A 23437-nucleotide genomic window follows, 5' to 3' on the forward strand; every position below is an offset into this window, starting at 1 on the left:
TCAACACTTATGCCATGTTGCCTTATTCAACAGATTAAAGCTTTTTCTTACAAGACATACGCTAATAAACTTTATTTTTTCCAGGTCTAGATAAAGCACACTTTGCAGAATCATTGTTTTTTTTTTTCAAGATTTATTTTTGAAAATTTAGTTGGAAGTTTGCAGGTTAAGCAAAACAAAGTTCCAGAGAAAAAAAAAAAAAAGAGTTTTTCTACACCATTTCTGAGAAACAGGGAAATCAGCATGACTTGACATTTAAGTTAGGTGGACAAAAAATGCGGAAGAGAGGTTTCTTCTCCTTAGAATGGAAGAAGTGACATATTTTCCACCCAGACATCAGAACCACACAGGAAATGTCACATTTATTTTAACAATTTTGGGATCTAAAAAGTTTGTGTTTAAGAGGGGAGCCCCGCTCGTAGCATTGATTGTGTGAAATGCTGTATATTAGCCAGAGGAATCATTTAAAATAACTCATATGCGCGTCACCTCTTTAGGTCACAAAGTCCACACACAGTATCCCTTTAAACTGATTTGTTGTTTGTTACTTATAAATAAGGACCAAAGTTTCCTGGTGGAAAGCACACATGACAGCGACCTGCAACTTCAGCATGCATTGAGGAGAGATGACGGTGCAGAGGCCCTCATTCACTGACAGCGCTCCTACAGTATGGCGCTCACTGAAGGCTAAATATTGCTGTGATTTGCTAATTATGTGCGGGAACAAAGACTTTATAAACGTGGATTAGAAGCTATTTAAAGAAGCTCAGGACATCATCTCAGCTGACTGCCATCTGCTGCCTTTAATCAACACATGTTCATTACTTTCTCAGGGTTGTACTGATTTTACTTACATGGTTTCCGTTTCTCACGCACAAATCCTTGATATAACAGTCCTGCTAGTTTTTTTCTTAAATAGTGTAAATCCTGTTTAATTCTATTGCTAACTATATTTTAATATACTGAAATTGCTTGGAAAGCATTATTTTCTTAGCTTCATACCTATTTTATAGCCAATTGAAGGCCATCAATTTGTAAATTACTATAAAGTTCTTAAATTATAATTTTTCTTTTAATGTAAACACGAGACATGATCACATCAGATAATCATATTGACTTGTCTAACCACACACGCTAAAATAGTACGGATACGTTTTTATTTTTTTCAGATCTGTGGATCTTAAAACGAATAATTTAATTCATTAAGTAATAATAAAAACACTTATTTTTTATAATTTAACCTCTAGTTGCATTTTAGGTTCCGAAAACCAGAACGTTTTCCAAATTCTTCGATGTATTAGATCATAAAAAGTAGCTGCATAGTTACTTTAGTAACGAGTTACTTTCATTGAGCAGTAACTGTGTTACTTAGTTATTTTCTTGCAGAAGTGACTAGTAATAATAACTAGTTACTTTTTTAAGTAACGTTCCCAACGCTGCATCTACCTAATCTACAGGTCAGGCGCCCCCTGGTGGCTGAACCTTACACAGCATTGCTTTAATGAACTGCAGGACTGTGTCTTTGAACATGTGAACAGTTGCCCTCCTGTTGTCCCCTGCAGCTGCTGGAGCAGGCTCTGGTGATCGAGGAGCAGTTGCGGCGGGCTGCTTACTTAAACATGACCCAGGATCCGAGTCACCCAGCCATGGCTCTGAACGCTCGCTTCGCAGAGGTGGAGTGCCTGGCGGAGTCGCACCAACACCTTAGCAAGGAGTCGCTGGCAGGAAACAAGCCGGCCAACGCTGTTCTGCACAAAGGTTAGTAATAAAACTTGAGACGGCTCTGGTCAGAACGTTGAATCCACAGATTAAAGGTGCATAGATTGGTTGTGCTACAAACAACTTCCATTGCTCTTAAAAAAAACAAATTTTCTGAAGCTTTAAACCATAAAGTAAAGAAAAAAATTAAGTCCAGTTGATGTCAGTAAAAATATCCTTTAAATACTTCAGGTTTCCCCTAAAAACCAACATCCAAACAGCGGAAACTCTGGCAGAGCTGGGTGTTGAGATGTGATGATCTTAAACAAAAATAAAAACAGGTGCAATTGATCCACCTTTTGAGAAAATGGGACCTATGCCCTTTAGGGGTGTGCAAAGTAATCGTCATGACGATGCATCGCGATTCTAATTTTTTGGATCTACTGAATCGATTATTAAAGCCAAGTTTCGATTCTTAATTAAAAAAAAAAAAGGAATAAATAAAATACATAAATGGTTGCCGCACATCAGCCAAAAACAAGTGTAATACTACTTCCAGTCCAGTAGATGTCGCTGCGGATGTGTTGACGCCCGCTGCCTTGTGTCAAAGGCATTTCTGGCCGCCGGATACTGCGACCAGTCATTCATAAACAAAACATGGAGGAGACTGAGAAAATTCCATCACATTTCGAGTTAGATGTTTGGATGAAATTTGGCTTTAAAAACAAAGAAGGTAAAAAAAACTTAATTGATATGACGCACGTAATTTGCAAAAGGGGAAACGTCATACCTTTGAATGTCTCATTTCATTGGTCTAAAGGAACACTGAGGCCATTTAAACGGCACTGATAATATTTGTTTCCAGTATTTGTTTTCATGGCAATACCTCCAAAAGCTTTATGGATGTATTTTTTTCTAACAGTGTTCAGTGAAAATATGGCGATGCATCGCAATATTTGAAGTATTGTGATGCATCGTGACTGAATCGCATCGTGGCATGTGAATCGTGATTCGAATCGTCACTTCTTTGGCAATGCCCACCCCTAATGCCCTTGTTATGACAAAATCTGTGACCCTTAACAACTGTTACGACGATTTATGCGTATAGCTACAAGAGTTAAGTTAAAAATGGAAAAGCAGCCAATTATGAGGGGAGTTTTGCTTTGCTTTTTCTCATTTTTAGAGCAACTTTGATGGGTTTCATTTCAAAAGGAGCAGGTATAAACTTCAAAGTAGCCAAACTGGTATTTTAACCTAATTCTGAGTACTTTTAAAATTCATTAATCCAACACTTCTCCTTAACAGTGTTAGGGGTCGCAGTTTTTGTCGAGTCACAAATTTTGTCGTAACACTCTGAAGTTGAGTCCGTAGCGGTAAATTACACTGCAAATACAATCTAGAAATGTCAAAATTTCTTATATTAAGCGTATTCAGCCTTAATTTGAGCAGGAAACTTAGATGATTTGCCAATTGAATGAGTTTTCATACTATTTAAATAAGATAATTAAATAATATGCACTTAAAATAAGACAATGCAATTTTTTTTTTCTTATTTTAAGTATAAATTGTTCTGTAAGTGTCTCACTTACCTCTTCAATCAAGAACAAATACTTTCCATTTTTTTCAGTGAAACCCCTGTAACTCTTATTCTGCAGTTCTTTAACTGAAAACATTTTAACACCTTTGTTGAAAACTATGGAAACTTGCCAAATAAGATCGAGAGTTTTTGCTCCCTCATGAAGTTTTTTGGACTATTGAGGAGTTTTTTTAAGGAAGTATCTGGCACTACTGTAAAACTATAAACATCACCAAAGCTCTGTCGTCTTGTTAGTTGTTTTCTGGGAAGTGATTTAAAGAGGGAGCTGCTCAGTGAGACAGTGGGTAGGCCTGTTGTCTTGCAGTAAGAAGGTTCTGGGTTCGATACCTGGCTCAGAGTCTTTCTGCAGGGAGTTTGCACGTTCTCCCTGAGCATGCATGGGTTCTCTCCGGGTACTCCGGCTTCCTCCCACAGTTCAAAAACATGACTGTCAGGTTAATTGGCTTCTCTAAATTCTCCTTAGGTGTGAGTGAATGTTGTTTGTCTCTGTGTTGCCTTGCAATGGACTGATTACCCTGTTCAGGGTGTATCCCGCATCTCGCCCGTAGACAGCTGGAGATAGGCACCAGCATCCCTTGTAACGCTGGCTGGGATAAAGCGTGACAGAAAATAGATGGATGGATGGATTTAAAGAGGGGGGAAAAAAATAAAAGTGGATTGAATGTCTCAGTTTTAACACAATCCAAGGCTGCTATTAAAACATTTCTTTATCGTTTTTGTGCAAATTTGCCATTAAGATGCTTTGGGTGTAAACACATCTAAAACTGAAATAAACTTTTACACATTTTGCTGACAAGATTTCCTGCAAACATTCATTCTGTTATGAAGCTGTTTGCTAATGAAAATAACGTCCGGAATCCTGCCAGAACCTTCTAGATGTCTTTAAAATATGCTCTGCATCTATCTTAGCACTATTCATCTTATTGGATAAATTGGCTTCATAAGAAAAACAGAAACCTTTTGCACTTAAGATCATTAAACTTTTATGTTGTGTCAGCGTTTCACCCTGGAAGGAGAACAAATCCGACATTCCTGCTCTTTGGTGAGGGTGTGTGTAAACCTCCCCGGACCTGTGGATACTGTCAGAGACCTTGTCAGGAGTTTGGGTTGGGAGCTGTCTTTAATTCCCCTCTATAATAGGCTCTGAGAAGCCGGGCCAAGTAAATTTAGGCAACCGGATTCGGAGGAAAGTTGAAGAATGAAAAAAAAAAAAACTTGGCAGGCACATAATGGCAGGCAAACAATGATAGATATACAGATCAACCATCTGTTGTGCAATCCTTCCTTCTGCAGGGACCACACGGCTTCGCCTCAAGGCTTCAGTTATGTCGGGGAGATAAGCTTTCACAGCGTTAAGTGATTGCTCCAAACACTTCCTGGCCTGTCAGTGTTTGTATTCTAGTTAGTTTTTTTTTAGCTTGTTTTTATCTATTATGATTAATGATTAAATGAATCTAAGGAAGTGATTAAATAGATCTAGATAATTATATGCCATCTCTTAGAAATACAGGATCAAGAATTTGTCGTATTAAAAAAAGAAAATAAAAAAACGTGCAGCATCAAATGAAAGAGGGTTTTATAATGGAGGAATGTTTGCTTGTTGTTGTCGTTGCAGTGTTGAACCAGCTGGAGGAGCTGCTGAGCGACATGAAGGCCGACGTGACCCGGCTGCCTGCCACGCTGTCCAGAGTCCCGCCCATCGCCGCCCGCCTGCAGATGTCCGAGAGGAGCATCCTCAGCCGGCTCGCAAGCAAGGGCACCGAGACGCACACGCCTCCGGTCCGCAGCCCGCACACACAAGCACATTTCTCTATCCTCGTGGGGACTTTCAGTTGACTTCCATTCATTTCTAACCCATTTCTACAGCCTAACCTTGACCCTTACACTAACCCTAACCATTACAGGTTCATACACAATCCTAATCCTAACCTAAACTCAATTCACACCTTGGTCCTAAACCTAACACGTAATCCTAAAACAGAATTTGTACCCATGGGGACCAGACATCGGTCCCCATGATGTAGATTTATGGAAAATGGTCCCCACCATGTAATAAATACACACCAACACACAGTGTAACACGTAGCCTCAGTCACAAGCTGAAACCTGCTGCAGCCGCTATTGGAAGGATGGAGAGGGTCCAATGAAAACACACCGACTTTTTTATTCCTTCACCTCCTCTTGACTCCACAGGCACTTATTCAGCATTTCCTTTTCACCTTACATGACATCCAGTGAAAAGCGCTTCATGATGAACTTCTCTTTCTTCTTGCAGCCCATACCTCCAGGACCCTACGCCACCCCTCAGAACTACGGCGCCCCCTTCACCCCGGCGCCGCCCAGCGCTCTGCACATGGGAGGAGCCAACTACAGCCAGATGCCGCCGGGATCCTTCATATCAGGTCAGTGTTTCAGGGTTACTGGTTTTTCAAAAGCCCACATTTGTGGTCGAGGGAACATCAGATAATGCTTGATTCTTTTTTTTTTTTCTGTTGGGGGGGGCTCTGATAATTACAGCCGTCAGAGATAATTTAGTGAAGATAAATCCCACAAGGCTTGATCTCTGTGACAGTTTGGTGGTTGATTTAAGAGGGATTTATGTTTCTTTGCTGGGGGCGGGATTTAGCCAAACTAACTGCTGCTGCCTCGGGTGAAGGAGATGAACATAAATCAGCGCAGGTTTGGAGCTAAGGTTTGTCATAAGCCCCTCGGAATAGCAGACGTGGGCACTTCAGGTTCCTATTTGATTGCATGATAAGAAGTGATGAAAATCATCAAATCCTGCAAGACAAATAGAACAAAAACTTCATAATGTTTAATGCGGCAGCATTGAAAAAAAAAAAAAAAGGCTCTGCCTGCAGTTTATTAGAGAAAATATTCAAACCTTTTGAACTTTTATGCTTTTTGTCACGTTTTTACTGCAAATTCAGTTTTTGTTTTATCAGGATTTTATAATTGTAGAAAAAGTGGTACATTGGTGAAGTTAAAGGATACAAGATTGGAGTTCTGCCCTCTTTGCTCTAATATTTAGTCCGGTCGTCCCTTTTCGGAAGTTCTCTATATTTGATCCATGAGAAGAAGTTTAAACTGAAAAGATCTGTCCTTAAGCCATGCAGGGGACTGAAGGAAGATGTGGAAGGAGATAAGATGAAGTCTAACCTTTTAGAGTTCGTTTAAAATGCCATGGGTTGCAGAAAACTGATACCGCACAGGGAAGCGCAGTGGTGTCAGAATCAGCTGTTGGATGCTTTTTTTTCCTGGCATGAACAGGGAGGCAGGTTACTTTGTTTGTAGACCGTTAGAAGCCAAAGCTGAGGTTCTCAGCTTCTAGCAAAGCAGAAAACACGGAGCGTTTAACCCAAACGGCAGTTTAAATCAAAGAGTATCTGTGTTAACACGACCAAGTCAAATCCAGACCTTAGATCAAAAGTCTGTTTGCAGATGCACTCCATCTGTTGTTTAGAGGTAGAAAGGACCCCATGTGACCTGCAGCAACTGGAATTTCTCCAAAGTCTTGATTCAGATTTTTGTTTTTTTATATAGAAAGTCAGATACAGAGGTGAGTAGAAAGTAAAAAGTAGTATTTAAAGAAATTACTGAAGTTAGAGTAGAAATGCATTTGCTAAAAAGGCTGCTAAAGTACAGAGTAACTGATCTGCTTACTACCCATCACCATAACAACTGATTTAATATTTTACAAAATAATGTAAAGTTGAAAAAAATCGTAACTGATATGAAAATACTAGTGTTACACGATTACAGTAATCTTATATAATTCAGTATTTACACCATGAAAGAGTTTTAGGTGGAATGAACACTTTTTAAAATATTTTTTTTCTGAGTTATAGTACTTACAAAATCAATAGTTAAAGTTTGTACAATAGGTTAATTTACAGTAATCTGTTTACCCTATTTCCTCCAAATGACACATCAGACTCAGCAGATGGAAAATAAAATTAAACCGATAAACCCTGAGTACAAAAAAGAAAAGCGTGTTTCTCTTAATGGTGCATATTTGTTTAAAATAAGCTAATTTTCATTAAGTGAAGTTACTCACAAAGGATGGAGCAGGCAGAAATTTTACTCTAGTAAGAGTAGTAAACGTTTATCATGTTTTTACTCAAGTAAATGTACAAAGTACAATGCATAAAAACTACTTATAAAATATTATTTTTTCATAAAGTGACTCAAGTAAAAGTAACTTATTAATAATTAGTTACTATCCACCTCTGGTCATGTATCATTATCCTTCCACTTCGAATCTAGAGATGCATCGAATTACCTGGATCGGATATCGGCTCCGATATCGACTAATTAGCTGGAACCGATATATATCGAGGATTTGATGTCGGATATCAGGGATACAATCCACTGCACTTAACATAGAACTGTTAGTTATTTCTTTTTGCTGCTTTTTTGTCGATAAATAATGTTACATACATTTTATATATGTTAATTTGGTTCCCTTTTTTAACAATGTTCATGTCAGGGCTAAAAATTCTAACTCTCATGGCAAGACATATGGTTCATCAGTCAGTATTGGATATCGGATACTCTCAGCCCAGGTATTGGATTGGATCAGAAAAAGCTGGATTGGTGCCCCTCTAATTTGTGTACTTGTGTTGGTTTGCTACGTAAAATACCTAAAGATCTGTTGCATTTGGCCAAGATAGCATGTCTAAATGTGGGAAAGCTAAAGAAGTGTGTATATTTTTGCAGTCCTCTGTTATCACGGCGAATCAATCTGCAGCAGTGGATGGAGATGGAGGCTGGATTACTGGGTAGAATGAGCTGTTTATGCTCAATAAAACAAGGGATTATAAAGGAGCCAGAACCTGCTCTAGTCAGAAAAGATTTGTCTTTGTGTGGATATCCTGTGAAAAAAAAAACACTTCACAGGTGTTCAGAGCTCCTGAGAATCCTATCAATCCTCTAGCTTGTGTTTCCTATATTTGGTTTAGCAGAATTATTTAGGTTTCACATTAGCAACATAAAGAACTACTTTGTGCTATGAGGCCGTTTTTTTTTTATTTTATCTGCAGCACTTAATCACTTTGATGAGCTTTAGTTGTTAGAAAAAGCAAGGGAGTGTGTGGGGGGGTCATATCTGGGGGAAAAAAAGAAAAGAAAAAACATGTGTGGATCTATTGCAGAGTTTCTGATGTGGCTGACAGATAGACACCTGAAATAGACATTACCAAAAAAAAAAAAGAAAAAAATGTGTTGCTTTGCTATATTAAGGCAAAAACCTCGCCACTCAGCTCAGCAGTTATAGGATCTAATGACAGATTGTGCAATAATGAAGCCCAGTCTGGACAGGCAGGCTTTGTTTCCTCTATAAAGTTTGATTGTTACTAAGTTCAAGGTTTTTAAATTCAATTTGCAGAACAACTAAAACAAAAAAAAAGGTTTTTTGTTTGTTTTTATTTTTCTTTCAGCCTCCTATCTCACCACGCTTGCCTGCTCTCTATCATAGCTCACTGTCACTGTGTGAATTTATTTTCCCGTAATTAGTTCGGCATCTGCATGTGTTCTCCAGACGCACTCTCTGCCCTGCATGTGCGTTCGTGTTCGGAGATGTTTAGATAGCAGAGATGTGGCGGAGATAACTGGTAGAACCTGATACTCCCCCAGTAGCTTCGCTCCAAAAGAAACCACAACAGCCAGCTCCCCCTCTCTCTCTCTCTCTCTCTCTTCTCCTCCTCTCTGTCCCTCCTTGCCTCCCGTTCGGTGTATCTTGATTTTTTTTTTTGTAATTGCAGACTGAGACATCTGTCAAAGGCATTGCATTTCAACGAGCCAGGGGCCTATCGCTGAAAATGTCATTATGCTCGGCCCGTCTGAGTCCGAGTGTGCCAAGAAAACATTCTGACTTTGTACCAAGGTATTTTCAGAGGGAAGCAAACCGCAGCAGGCCTGGTTGTGTAAACGTTGTGTTGTGACTTGTGAACGTGCGCAGGGCAGGGCCCCTGCCGTTTGGTCGCGCAGAAATAGTTGTGCTTCTCCCGTGGTTTTTTTTTTTTTCTCTTTTGACTCACCGGGGGCTGTAAGACGGGCCAAGCCTCGTGCAGCCCCCAAAACCTCTGGCAGATTATGAGACCGCATTTACAGTCCTGATTGGGGTCGTGCTGCTTCCTGACCTTTTATGATCCAGCTAGCAGAAGCAGGAGGAGGCGGACCGGCGTTAAAATAACAATCCTCCAATTTTTGCCACCTTGTAATTTCCTACTACATTAATGGCAGTTTATTGAAAGAATGTCCCGCACTCGGGTACACAGAAAATACCCACAACTAAAGTACACATCCACTGCTTTAGCTGCAAATTTCTAAATGCGAGTCTGCAAAAGTTTTCACAGTTGAAGGAAAGTTATAGTTTCGAAAATATTTTAAAATAATTTTTTGGGTTTATTCTTTTAACCCAACGCTTGCTACATTTAGGATCACATTGAAAGCCTGATCAGATCAAAAACGTATTATGGAAACATGTCAGACTGAAGATTCTGATCCAATCAGTTCATCTGATCGCCATTCCTATAGGCGTCCATGTTAACACCGGTTTGGATATTTGGAGTAATGTGTGCAAGACCAGCATGTGATTTTTCTCTTTACTAACCTTCATTCACTGACTCCTGGTCCTTGGTGGAGAAGGTGGATCTAAATGTTAATGCCCTCTTTCCCTGTGGTGAAGGAGTGTTCCTCTGAGCCTTTAACTAAAATGACCACCAAAAAAAAGTATGGATACAAAGATGGGACAAAGATCCATGGACTAAACAACACCAGCAGCCACAAGCAAAGACCAAGAAATGTGAGGGGCAGGCACAAAGAGTACCTGAAGTTGAGGATGAGCGGAAAAGTACGAGTTTGTTCACAGAGCAGGTGTTTTCGGAAAACTTTGCAATTGCACAAAACAGAAAAAAAGATTGTCAAGATTGAGTTTGTCAAAGTAGAATAGGGTGAAGACAAATCAGTAACTAATAATTTGAGCATACATTTTATATATTCCCCAAAAAGAAGGCAGTTTGATTGGATGCACACTATTTGTAATCCAGCATACCAGGAAGCAGATTTGTAATTTCAATCAAATATTTAGTTTTTGCTGAAAGGCTTAAAAGTTTTGTCAAATCCAGTCACAACAACTTCCAAGAGCGCATCTGACTTCTTCAAAAGAAACTTACAGTAGTATCACAGGCATGGATGAAGAGATGCTGAACTTGGAAGTAGAGAACAAACCAATTTTGTATGATCCTAGTTATCCCTATTATGAAGACCCACAATAAAAAGAAAATGTCTGGGCAGAAACTGCATGTGTGATGGACACTGATGGTTTTTCAAGGCTAAGAACAGAGGACCCAGTTTTCGAAGCAGACAGACAGATTTCTCAAAAACGTTTATTAAGTAAATGGCTTTGCAGTGAACGATCAGGGTGTCTAAGGCAGGAACCTCTGCAGGGAAAAAACATAGGTTAATGACTATGTATATCTGGCGGAGGATGATGATGTACGTGTGAGTCACTGACCTGGAGTTTAGTCCGAGCCCGGAGGATGAGGATGGTTTCAGCTGGTCGGCTGCCAACACGACGGTGAATTCCCAGAGGCCAGAGAACAGGCTGGAGATCAGATCCAAGCAGGTTAAGGGAGGCAAGATAATCCTTATGGCGAAGCCAAAGACGTGTCAAAGAGGTGCTCAGGAATCTGGGCCAGGAGATCAGAGATCCAAAGAGGTACTGAAGGGAAATCCAGGACAGTGTCAGTAAACAGGCAGAATCCATCAGGAGTCCGAAAACAGGTCAAGCAAACAGATGAGAACGGGAACAGGCAGGCTATGAGGTCCAATGCAGAATGGGTCAGAATCAGGTAACACTTTGATAGGCTACAAGACTCTCACCAAAGGCTCAAAAATCTGGTACTGATTACTGGTTTGAAGGCTGGTTGAATAGTGGTTGGAACAGGTGGATTAGACGATCAGCAATGAGAACCGGGTGGAGATAGGCAGGTGAATGAAATGAGTAATCAGACCAGTCATCAGCGCCTAGATCATGACAATCATATTAAATTGAGCGTTCATTACCTCATGTGTTGCTCCTATGATCAAGAAATAATGATACTCTCCTCAAGCTCCAAGGAAGTCAGAGCGGCGCTGTTACGGCTCAGAACAGAAGGATCCAGTAATCAGGCAAGACAGACAGTGGGATAACTTAATGCGTTTATTTAAGCACGGGTCTGCACTTCAGCAGCTGCAGCGGCTAGGGCGCCTATCTGTAAAAGCAAACACAGGTTAGTGACCAAATAAATCCAACGAAGGATGACGTGAACACCTGAGTTACTAACCTAGTTTAAGAGGCAGAACAGGTCAGGATCAGGTAATCAGAAACACTAAAAACACTCTCAACGCTGGCTTGAGTGAACAAAAATAATCTGGCCCTGATGACTGGATGCAAGCACCTTTAATAGAGGCAGGAGCAGGTGGATCAGATGAGCAGTGATTACAAACCAGGCAGGAGTTAGACAGGTGAATGGAATGAGCAATTAAGCCAATCATAAGTGCAAAGATAATGACAGGAGCAAGTCTAGAGGAACCGCAGAGGCTGTAGGCTTTGCTTTGCAGTCTACTACGGTCTGGAACGGAGCAGAAAGGGGCGGGGCAGATAGGGAGGATGTGGAATCTAGAATCTATTTAATTTCCCTTTAAAATCAAATTCTCTAATGGGTTTTCTTTAAGTTTGAACCAGTATGTTTCTCCATCCATCTTCCCACCATTTCCAGCTTTCCTGTCCCCTCTGAGGAAATGTATCCCCATACTTATATCAGTGGTATACGTTCTGCTCGTATTTTATGACAAATTGAAAATAGGACTTCTTGTGACTTTCTTTTAAAACGACTTTGTTTCTTTTTCTTGTTTTTGTTTTTTCAAACCAGATTCTCCTACCTGAGAGTTAGGGTGCTTCTTGGCTTCTCTAAACAGGCCAATTAAGTTGGATTTCTTGGCAGTTTTGCAGCTGGGCTATACTCTTCACCTGTTGAAGATGATGAATTAAATCCTCTGAGAGATGTTTAATAACATACATCTAATTTAAAACATTTCTCCCTGATCTGTCTGCTTTTTTATTTGGGTTTTAATGATAAAAAGCTGCTGAACCCTTCAGAGATTTATCAGTCGTAGGATTAGATTAAACCAATCAGACACGTTTATATTTACTTTTTACTATTTAACCTTCTGAAGGTAATCGGTTGCTTTTGATTTATTCAAATCAAAACCATCAATCGTTCTCTTTTTTGTTTACATTGAAGTTTGAAATCGTAAAGGAAATGCAAAGAATAAAAAAGTAAATCAATGAATATTAATGGTTTTTGCAATGCACTGCATATCAGCAACATCTGGAGCTGAATTTTTGGGAAAAAACCTGTTTTTGTCATCAGGAGGCCGTTCAGCTCCGCTAATGGACTCACATTCTAGCCAAAGCTTTGTCTTTTTGAAGCATATAAATTAAAGTGGTAGAGCGGAGCACATGGGAGCACCTGCACTGCTGCTATCCCCCCACCCTCCCAGCAGCTCCTGTAGCACCATCTCTGACCTCTTGACCTCCCTGCAAGGGAGGGAGGGAGTTAAAGAGAAGTCCCTTTGGGGATGTGTAAAGTGTCACATTATCCTGCTCCCCCCCTCTCTCTCCGAGCCTCCACTACAAGTCTGCCGCTTGTCTGCCCCCACAGAAGCCGCCGCCGCTGCCACTGCTGCTGCTGGGGCCACCGGGGGAGCCGCTGGTGGAGCCGCATGGGGTTCGACTGCCGCCGGGGTTTTCCAGAAGACCAAGGAGCACGATGTGATGCAGCGGCAGCGAGTGGTGGACCTCTGGAAAGACGGCAAGTCAGAGGGAGCCATCGGGCTGGAGCTGAGGATGCCCAAATCCACCGTGCACAGCATCATTGTCAAGTATCGGCTTAGCAACACGGTGGAGAACCTGCCCCGCAACGGGCGACCAAAAAAGCCCTGACGGATGGAGAAGGGGGGACGGTTCTGGAATGTAGCTAAAAACTGGATTTAAAAAACATGAACAAGTAAGACGAAGCTCCAAAGAAGACCTTACAACAAAGCACTTAGGCACTGCTGGAATGTGAGATGTATAAAGACCGAAATCTTAAGAAAATATAGATGCTGAAGGATTAAAAAAGCAAAACATAAAAAAAGGACAGCACTTTGACCCACAAAAGAAGGCAAGCAATCAACTGCTTTGAAGAGTGGACCAAAAATAAACAGGGAGAAATGAAGGGTGCTGCTGAGAAAAAAAAAAAAAAAAAGCTTAAAAAAAAATCACCGGAATGAGAAGAGGAGGACTAAAAAGGAGAGAATGTTAATGCAATCATTTTTTTTTTCAAAGAAAAATGCAGCAAAAAGGATTTTTTTAGATATTCTCATGCAGATTTCTTTAGACTTCTTTTTTCTATGTTTTTTTTCTTCCTTTGAGCCAAAAGATTTCCCTACAGATCAATCTTTCATCTGCAGACGGACTGAACAAGCCGGTTCCCTCGATCTGACCCCGTACTCCCTCATTCCTCCGCAGTCCTCGCGTCCTACACACACATACATGCATAAATATACAAACACTTTGGAGCTCTCAAGCAACCTGAAAACCTGCAAAGAACTCAACTTTATCATCTTGAAACGGAGCAAGATCAAATCCAAACTCAAAATAGAAAAAGAAAAACTGGGCCACGATCATCTCACAGGGAGGAAAATGAGAAAAAGGTTACGTTTAAAGCGCTTCATCCCATGGATTGTCCTGTTTAAACTCAACCAAGCCTAAATCCAAAACTTTTTTCTTGCCTTTTTAAATGAATCAGTAGCAGCTCACCCAACCTGATAAGCTGCCAATGAGATATATGCTGTAACGCAACTGGAACAATGTAACTTGCTCTTGCACCTTTTTTTTTTAAATGGCAGATTGTCTCCTAACGGGAATCTCTCTGTTGAAGTACCTACATTTCCTGTTTTTAGACCTCATGACAACAGAAAGCTGTATTTACGAGCCGCTCTTCCTCATAGATGAAGCCTGCAATCTGTCACTGAAAGAAAAAGGGAAGGCTCGCTTTGAAGCTGGAAGAGACATTTTTGTTCCTCGATCTACTTTAATGTGACAGCGTGATGGATTCCACTTGGAGGAAAACGTCCCTTGATCCCAGAGAAAATAAAACACTCCCGTCTGCATTATCGCTTTTTTCCCAAAACCCGAAAAGTGTGAGTGCATCAAAGCTGTGCCTAAAGTCTTATTGTGAGATTAAAACGACGAAATCCCTATGCCTGGGATGGGGCAAAATGAAACGTTTCAGTTAAAACAGTAAAAACTTGATTGGGGTTTGTGGATGTTATGATGCTAAATTTGCCTTGTGTTTCCCTTTAATTTTAAAGGTGAATGTGTGGCCTGCAATGAGTATACAGTATGCGTTCACATTCACAAGTGTTGAATCCTTGCAGATGTGTGCACTTGTGCATGGTGATATAGAGATTTTTATAAAATCTAGATTTTGTATTTCTAAATGATGGTGCCAAGGATTCCTTTCGTTTTAATTGTTTTTTTTGTTTGTTTACTTTTTCATCGTAAAGCTTTTGGTCTTTTAACACATTTAGCCAAAGAAACTCAACTCTCTACACCGGATTTATATTTAGATTTAGATAAATAATAAGAAAAAAACCCATTAAAGCAAAGGTAAATGGGAAAATGCGACTGGAATATACAGAATGTGTGAGGAGGAATTTAAAGTTTGATGAAATAAGCATGCTAACATAAGCTTTTTTGGATTCAGTTCAGTAACCTGTTGTATTTTTTATTTTCTCCTTAAAAAGTATCAGTCATTTCAATCTGAACCAAGCCAAGATGTAAGTTAAAACCTCACTATAGGGGACCTAATTATTTCCCTTCTACTAGTTAGCCACATTAGCTTTACAATGTCAACGATTCCTAGAAAAATGGTGATAGAAAACTTTCAATTTGCTTTTAATTTTGTGCCAAAAAAAGGAACAGAATGAAACACTAACTAATGTGGCTGCAAATGCATTGACACAATTATATCATTGATTATTTCTCTTATCATTTATCCTTTCAAAATTTTGGCAAGGGTAAACATGAATGGAATATTTCTGATTTAAAAAAATGAAAAGTAATATATTTCATCCCTGCTCACTGGAGCTTTCTTCTGCAGAATGTATTATTTAACAATTGCTAGTTAGGTGCGTTTGATTTGCCTTAAATAACAGAAGGTCAGGGGACTTAAAACTGATCCGAGTCAATTTCCCACTCTTATATTCCATTATTCTTTTATTGCCTCTGCAGCCACTGTTAAATCAATAAAAAATTTGCATTGAAAAAACCGTTTGTATTTGATTTAATGTTAAATACTAAACAAGCAGTCGTAATAGAAACGTTTTTAACTCCCGCTTATCCATTTTGATTGCAGTAGTCTGGTTCGATCCTGTTGCCTAGACCTTCTGATTCGAGGTTAACTCAAAATTTCCTACTCAGAGGTTGAAAATGTCGACTCCCGAGTCCAAAATGATTAGGATAGTTAGCGAACATGGTAGCTACATTAGCCTTTTAATATCAAAATGGATCAATAGTCGTCATGTTTCCAGATAAGTGTAAATCTTGTAAATTTTTTGTAAATCTCCTTGTGTTTTCTAAAAAAGCAAATGTTTGGTTAATATCAAGGAGTCTGGAGACAATAAAATTCACTTGAATTGCACCCCCAAAAAAAAATTTTTAAGCTTTTTTTTATTTTAAAATACAGGTTTGCCTTTTAACCAAAGGAGACAATATTTAAAAAAAACTGGCTAAAATGAACTATATTGGTGTTACTTCACTATCCTGCAATTTATCGTTGTTTTAAAATTTCTCCCAAAACAATGACTTTTAGCTGAAATATTTGCCAAATGTTTGCATAAAGCCTTAAGTAAAAACTACAGTATATGTATATCCATTTCAAAGCAAATCATACTCTGAATTACCTCCAAAAAGGAACATCTGAATATAGAACTACTTAAAAAGGTTAGTTATCCATGGGGGGTTCTAAAAGAGGGGCCAGTGCCCCCTTTTTTTTTACCCTGTAATGAGCGTAATACTGGAAAAAAAAAAATATTATAGGTAAAACAGTAACTAATTGGATCTATTTCATTTTTTTAGAAGTTGCACTTTTAGCTTCAGTGTGTTGAGACAAGATCACATTTTTTCGTCTGTTATATCTGGGTTTCCTGAGCTGATAATCACTCACTGGTTCTGAGTTTCACATTAAACTGTCATTCATCTTGTCCTGTGAAAGAGAAAACTTTGTACGTTAGAAAGTAGCATATGAGGCATGTTTACATTAACTGGTTTACTGTAGCACTAATAAATCCCTTTATTGTAGCATCAGAGAGTGAGTCTATGAACTACATTTATTTCTACTATACACCTTTTCTCAGGAACAAATACAAATCATTTTAAAAGAAAGCAACTGGGCAAATACTAAAAGTGTGTGATTACCTTTGCAATGGTTAGTAGAGGGTTTTTGTATATTTAAATGATCAAATATAAACACTGTATGATTACCAGGCTCACCTTTCGTCATATTATTATCTGGATCAGGGCTGCAGAGACCAATTTAAAGCAAAACCTTATTTAGTTAGAAATGTCTTGATTAGACTCCTAATCTTGGGTGCATATTTGCTATAAACAAAACAAATCTATGGTTTGTGGTCTTAGTACAAAATAAACAAATATTTCCCCTTTTATTATTATAGTTTTTCAATGTAACTGTCCTGGAACAATTCAAATAACGTTCATGTACTTTGACGCACACTGGTTTATCAACGTGTTGCACTCAAACAATATATATATATATATATATATATATATATATATATATATATATATATATATATATATATATATATATATATATATATAATTCCTATCATAAATTCATTACATGTTGTGTTTTTTTTTATTTGGATATTCATTCTAAAACCAGCAAGATAACACTTTAAAATTCCTGATAGGTTGACTGGTTCTAGATATCGGTTTGTTCCTGATTAAAGAATTTACCTGAAATGCATGCATACATAGTTTTTATAGAAGCCAATATATTTTGTTTCCTGCTTGGAAACTAACATTATCTTGATCAGATCTACAATGGAGAGACGTACCAAGACTTCTGCCAAGCTTTTTTAAAAAGCCGGGAGACACGTATCTTCCTTGATGTCTGGTTTGTCTTGCCTTAAATGCAAACAAAAGAAACATGGATAACTTAATTTGCTGCTGCCGTGAAGCTAAAATACAGGCAGAAAATACAAATGTTGACCAAACTTCAATATGATGCTTGAATCAGAAAAAGGGATCTCTCTTTTTTTCTTTTTTTTTCTTATCTGTATGTCTCTGTTGACTTTGAGTAATTATGAATCATTTATGAATAAGATTTTTTTGTCTTCTTTTATGATGTTTCTTGGGAAGAAGTTGTCTTTGCGGCCTACTTAGAGTAAATAAAAGCAAACTTTAGTTTGCCTACTCTTAAATTATACGCATGAGCAGAATAATTAGTATAACTCTTAAGAAAAAGCCTAGAGGCTCAAATGAGTAGTGGTGTCCCACAGAGATGAGTTGTTGGCCCCTTTGTTTTAAAGTTACTCGCTACCTCTTGGAACATTTTTTTTTCTATAGTCCTTACCAAAACATCTTACTTTCACCAGTTAAAGATATATGAGAGCTTTTTATAAAAAATTGCATCAAAGGCTCCTACTTTGATATCTTTCTTAATGTTGTTTCTTAAAACAACCCTTCTGTAGACAGACAGTCTCCAGCACTTTGGGAGAATGTTTCATTTCTGGGCTGATCTGCTGGTCTCAGTTAAAAACCCTTGTTCCACTTTGTTTTTGTCTCTTTGTTTCACATTGCTGCTTCTACAGCATTTTCCTCTGTTTTGCAGCCTTTGCTCTTTTACCCAGTCTTTACCTTGGTTTTCTTCTGTCTCTTATCAGATTTTGGCTGCTCCTACCATACACACGCACACACTCTTAGTTATTTCTCGCTGGCTCCTCTCTTGGCCTCTGCTGGCAAAATGCCATACTTTTTCCCATAACTGGTCCCCACTCAAATACAGACACCCGCATATGCACAGTTTCACCTTTTTTCTCATCTTCAGCCCAATGCCCACAAATCACTTCTTTGATCTGCGAGTTGGTGTTTTCCGACAGTTTATCTTTCCCCATGGTGCAAGTGAGAGCTGTCCCGTGTTGTTCTATTCCTGGCTTTTGTTTTGAAACATGCTCTAAACTCGCCGTTTTGCTCTGTGAAAACCCACCAATGTGGGAAACACATACCCCATGCTGGCCAGCTGTGCTGTCGTGCAGAAAGATGTTAGTTTTCATCCATGTGTGTCTGTGTCCTTATGTGCCTGTGCATAAAAAAGAAGTGTTTACTCATTGCTGGCCTCACTTTCTTCCAGTTAGCAGATGCATTTTTAGGTTTTCCCATTAATGCACACATTATACTGTGTATATTATATGAAACATTGATGTACTGTAATATGCAAGGTTTCTTAATAAAAAACTATAACAATTTACTGTTGGGATTCTGCTTAATGTTTCAAAAACAATGTGATTATAATGTTTAAGTGCATTTACCTTCATATTTTCAAACATAATGTCTTGGTAGAGTTAGCATCAGTAAACAAAGCAGAGATGGAAATAGTTTAAAAAGAGCCTCCAGGCCACATTTACCGCAAGCCTCGTTCAACAAAATGTAATGTTTGCATCTTGCTCAACTACAAATAATCCTGTTTGCCTAGATAAACATCTCAGAAGAGATTGCTGTATTTTCTCAGTGATTATGGCTGATTTGCTGATTTTATTGTATTTTTTTTAAATAGAAAATGAGTATACAGGTTTTAATTCATTCCCTTTTCCATCTCTCCAACAGCCAAGATATTATGTTTCCAAAACAAAAAAGAATATCAACGTAAAACTAAAACTTTAAACTCCCCAAATAAGATAAAATAAGTTCTAGGTACTTTTTTTGCCATATTGAATTATTCTTTAAAGCTGTTACCATAGGTGTTTCATATAAGTATACCATTCTATCAAATACTAAATAAATACATATAACATATGTATTTATGTATTTAGAAACATATTTTTCTTTTATAGATCTTCACTAACTGAGCATCAGTTTTTTACTTATTATGTTTGTTTTTTTTAGAAAGAAAAGCTTTCCTAACATGGCATCAACTAGATTGATCTTTGTTGTTGAATTTGAATTCTACTAGGGATCAATCTGGAAAGCCACATCTACATGGGTTTGCAAAAGGGAGGGACATTCAGTACAATTCTTTCAGCTGATTGGGTACTTGCCTCCCTTGTCGATTTTTTATCCAATCACAGCAGCAGTAGCAGCTGAGACGTATCACATTCTTGATTTGTGTCATGGAGTTAACTGATAAATCAAATTCTTACCAAATCAGGTTGGGAGAAACGTGCAAACATATTTCCCATCCAAAAAGGCAAAGTCTTTTTCCCGTTTCTAAAAAAAACAAAACATTTCTGCCGTTTTCAGATAGAATACCCTCTATTGAAAGGAATACCCTCTATTTAATAGAGGGTACTCCAGCTGAAATCAGCCATGTTTGTTTTGCTTCAGCCTTCTGCCTCTGGTTGATGCATTGACATTATATACATCACTGCATTTCATTCGTCCGAAACACTTCTGTATCTAGTTGAACGCATCTGTTGGCTTCTGCTGAGGTTTATTTTCAGGGGTTTGTGAATTGACAAATCTCTTAACAATTCATCTTGCTTGACTGAAATGCTGATATTGGTTCTGCATCAGGCCATCAGACACAGAGCTGTAATTATTCTACTACATGTCCTCAGTGGGGGGCTGCTCAGTGGCAAAAAGGTTATGTGTTCGATTCCCGGCCTGGGGTCTTTCTGCATGGAGTTTGCATGTTCTCCCTGAGCATGTGTGGGTTCTCTCCGGGTATTCCAGCTTCCTCCCACAGTCCCAAAACATGAATGTTAGGTTAATATTGGGTTCTCTTGATTCTCCTTAGGTGTGAGTGTGTGAGTGAATGGTTGTTTGTCCTGTTTGTCTCTGTGTTGCCCTGCGATGGACTGGTGACCTGTCCAGGGTGTACCCCGCCTATCGCCCGTAGACAGCACCAGCACCCCTTGCGACCCCAATTGGGACAAGTGTGTCAGATAATGGATAGATGTCCTCAGTGGCTTAGTGGAGTTGTGTACCTCAGGAATAAATCCTTAGGCTCTGCTCACTTACGTAAGCTACTCTTTGCAAGCCTATTTAAAACCACTCTATATGTCTCTAAGAACAATTGGTCTTACATCATCCACACCCCCTGTAAAGACTTCATTGGATCCACTGCAGTTTGCCTACCGTCCTGGGATTGGGGCAGATGATGCTATCATCTTCCTCCTGCACCAAGCTCTGACACACCTAGGGAAACCTGGAAGCACTGTGAGGATCATGTTCTTTGATTTCCTAAGCGCTTTCAACACCATCCAGCCAGGACTCCTAAGGGACGAGCTGGAGCTGTCAGGAGTGAACTAGCACATGTCCAAGTGGATTCTGGACTACCTCAGTATGTGAGGGCACAGGGCTGAGTCTCAGATATGTTGGTTTGCAGTACGGGGGTCCCACAGCTAACAGTACTGGCACTGTTCCTCTTTACTCTTTACACTGCAGACTTCTCCATCAACTCCCCATGCTTCCACCTCCAGAAGTTCCTTGACGATTCTGCCATAGTTGGCCTCATCACAGGTGGGGACAACTAGAGTACAGACAGTGAAACCAGGACTTTGTGGAATAATGCAACCTTCTTATTAATGCAGGGAAAACAAAGAGGTAGTGGTAGATTTTCGCAGAAGCAGATCCACCCCACTGACACCGGTGAACATCCAGGGAACGGACATTGAGATAATGGACTCTTATAAGTACCTAGGTGTTCATCTGAATTGCAAACTGGGCTGGACTCACAACACTGAGGCTCGGTATAAGAAAGGTCAGAGCAGACCCTTGCTGCTGAGGAGACCGAGGTCTTTTGGAGTGCAGGGGGCGCTCCTAAAGTCCTTCTATGACCCTGTTGTGGCATCAGCCATCCTCTATGGAGCTTTCTGTTGGAGCAGTGGCTTATCTATAGCTGAGAAAAGGCCACAAAAGAATCCTAACTAAATTAACATCTCTGTTGACTGGATAACTGGAGAGATCCTTCAGTGACAGACTGCTGCACCCTAAATGCACCAGGGAGCGTTATCACAGATCCTTCCTCCCAGAAGCTGGAAGACTTTATAACCCACTGTTCCCAACAACCTCAATAAGTTGCTACATTCATGATGATTTTGCACTCTTAGATCTTAGTCAGATAATAACATTATGCTGTCATTTTGCACAGCTCTGATGTTGCTGCTATTTTCAAATATCATTACTGTAAAAATGTCCATAGCTGTATATTGGTTATTTATTCTGTTTTATATTGTTAAAACACTTTACAGTAAAGTATTTTATTGTCTATCTTGACTCTTCACTATTATTTTATTCTTATACATTTTTCTAACGTCCACATTTGTGACTTTTTTTCTATAATTTTTTTTTCTTTTTGCTGTAAAGACCAGAAACTCCCCATTGTTGGACAATAAAGAGGGATTTTCTATTCTATTTTATTCCTTGCTGATGACACTGAGATGTACATGTTAGGTCAACTCATATAAGCAAAATTTTTATTCTCAGGGTATGTATTTTTGAGGTTAAAGTTCTATATTGTTTTGGTAGATTCTTTGTAATGGAGATTTTATTCTATATGGTTAAATAGATTGTATGTTATAGACCCTAATCTGAGCCCCGTTTTTTTAATATATTTATATTAGGATTGGACATCCCTCTACCTGAACAACTGCCTTCATTGTTTTGTAGATCAAACTTAGTATTTTTCTAGAGATTGTTGGTCCATATTGACAAATTGGCATCACGCAGGTATTCCAGGTTTTCCTGCTGTGATGATGTGAATCTCCTGTTTCACCACATTCATCTATTGGGCTGAGATCTGGTGACTGTTGAGACCATTGGAATACAGTAAACTCATCATAACAAAAAAAAAAAAAAAAAAGAAGTTTAAAATGATTTTTAAATAATTCCTATTTGGCCAACCAAGGTATTGTCTGAGCTACTGCTAAACAGATAATAACATTAAGCAAACACCAAACACTACAATGCCTTTCAGTCAGAGTTGATCTGTTCACAGCCCAAACACAAACTCCCAAAAAAACCTGCCTGCCTTAAGTCAGCCCAGATCTCAGTCTCTTTTTTAACTCACCTAAAAACATAAAACTATTCAACACATTATGAAGAACAGGTCAGAAGTATACAACTCCATTAAATCTAAGAATGATGGCTACACAGACTGGCTCTCAACAAAGCAGGCAGTCCAGCAACATAAATACCTACAAATATTTTCCAATCGTGCCATTGTAGCAAATGTAAAAACGTTACCTTATAAAAACATAAATTTTACTCCAATGTCTCTTGCACACACACACTCCACTATGCTGTCAGTTTTAGATGTGTCCAGACTCCAGAACACCTGAATCAAATTATTTTCTTCCCTATGCAGCCATAAAAGGCATGAAAAAGGATCTTACCGTTGTGTACCATATCAAGTTATCAAATGCATTTACAGACATTAATTTTTTCTCATCCTTTTTAATGTCCTGACCAGAACTATGTTCTTTAAAATCATGAAGCTGCACTCAGATATTGGTATCTCAGTAGTTTGAATGAGCTTTGGTGTCACGCTGTTGGACAGAGGTAGTCCATGATTTAAGGTCCGGATTCGCCTTCTCATTCCTTTTCATAAATATTGTCAGTGTCAGGTTAAGCATCTTAATCAGGCCTCAAAATAGATGCATGGTAGCATTTCCTTTGACAAACAGGTCTAAAATCCCTCTGTCCACCATTGTTTAATGGCCTCTAGACTCCAGGTTAAGGTTGTGTCTCAACCACAGCAGTTGTTGATTACTATGGCCTTTTTATCTTAAAGGAATAGTACACCCAAAACATGATTAGCCTTCATTTTCTACTCACCCCCATGCTGAACAACACTCTGGAGTACTTTTTTG

At 39.0% G+C, this 23437-nt stretch overlaps 1 protein-coding gene across 6 annotated transcripts in view; it reads left to right on the plus strand.

Annotated features, from left to right (window-relative positions):
• The window catches only part of chd3 (chromodomain helicase DNA binding protein 3), a 73429-nt gene that overhangs the window by 46263 nt on the left and 3729 nt on the right, over positions 1-23437 (plus strand). For 5 of the 6 annotated variants that reach the window (XM_015391775.1, XM_015391776.1, XM_015391778.1 and 2 more), the window contains exons 37-40: positions 1563-1758; positions 4911-5074; positions 5571-5697; positions 13003-13609. In XM_015391775.1, coding sequence (XP_015247261.1) covers positions 1563-1758; positions 4911-5074; positions 5571-5697; positions 13003-13283 — 768 coding nt within the window. In that variant the 3' untranslated portion in view covers positions 13284-13609. Of the gene's footprint in view, positions 1-1562; positions 1759-4910; positions 5075-5570; positions 5698-13002; positions 13610-23437 lie in introns of those variants that run through there. The other variant, XM_015391777.1, reaches the window with a different exon arrangement.

The sequence above is a fragment of the Cyprinodon variegatus genome, unplaced genomic scaffold (genome assembly GCF_000732505.1).
Source record: "Cyprinodon variegatus isolate N-32 unplaced genomic scaffold, C_variegatus-1.0 Scaffold559, whole genome shotgun sequence".
NCBI classification, from domain to species: domain Eukaryota; kingdom Metazoa; phylum Chordata; class Actinopteri; order Cyprinodontiformes; family Cyprinodontidae; genus Cyprinodon; species Cyprinodon variegatus.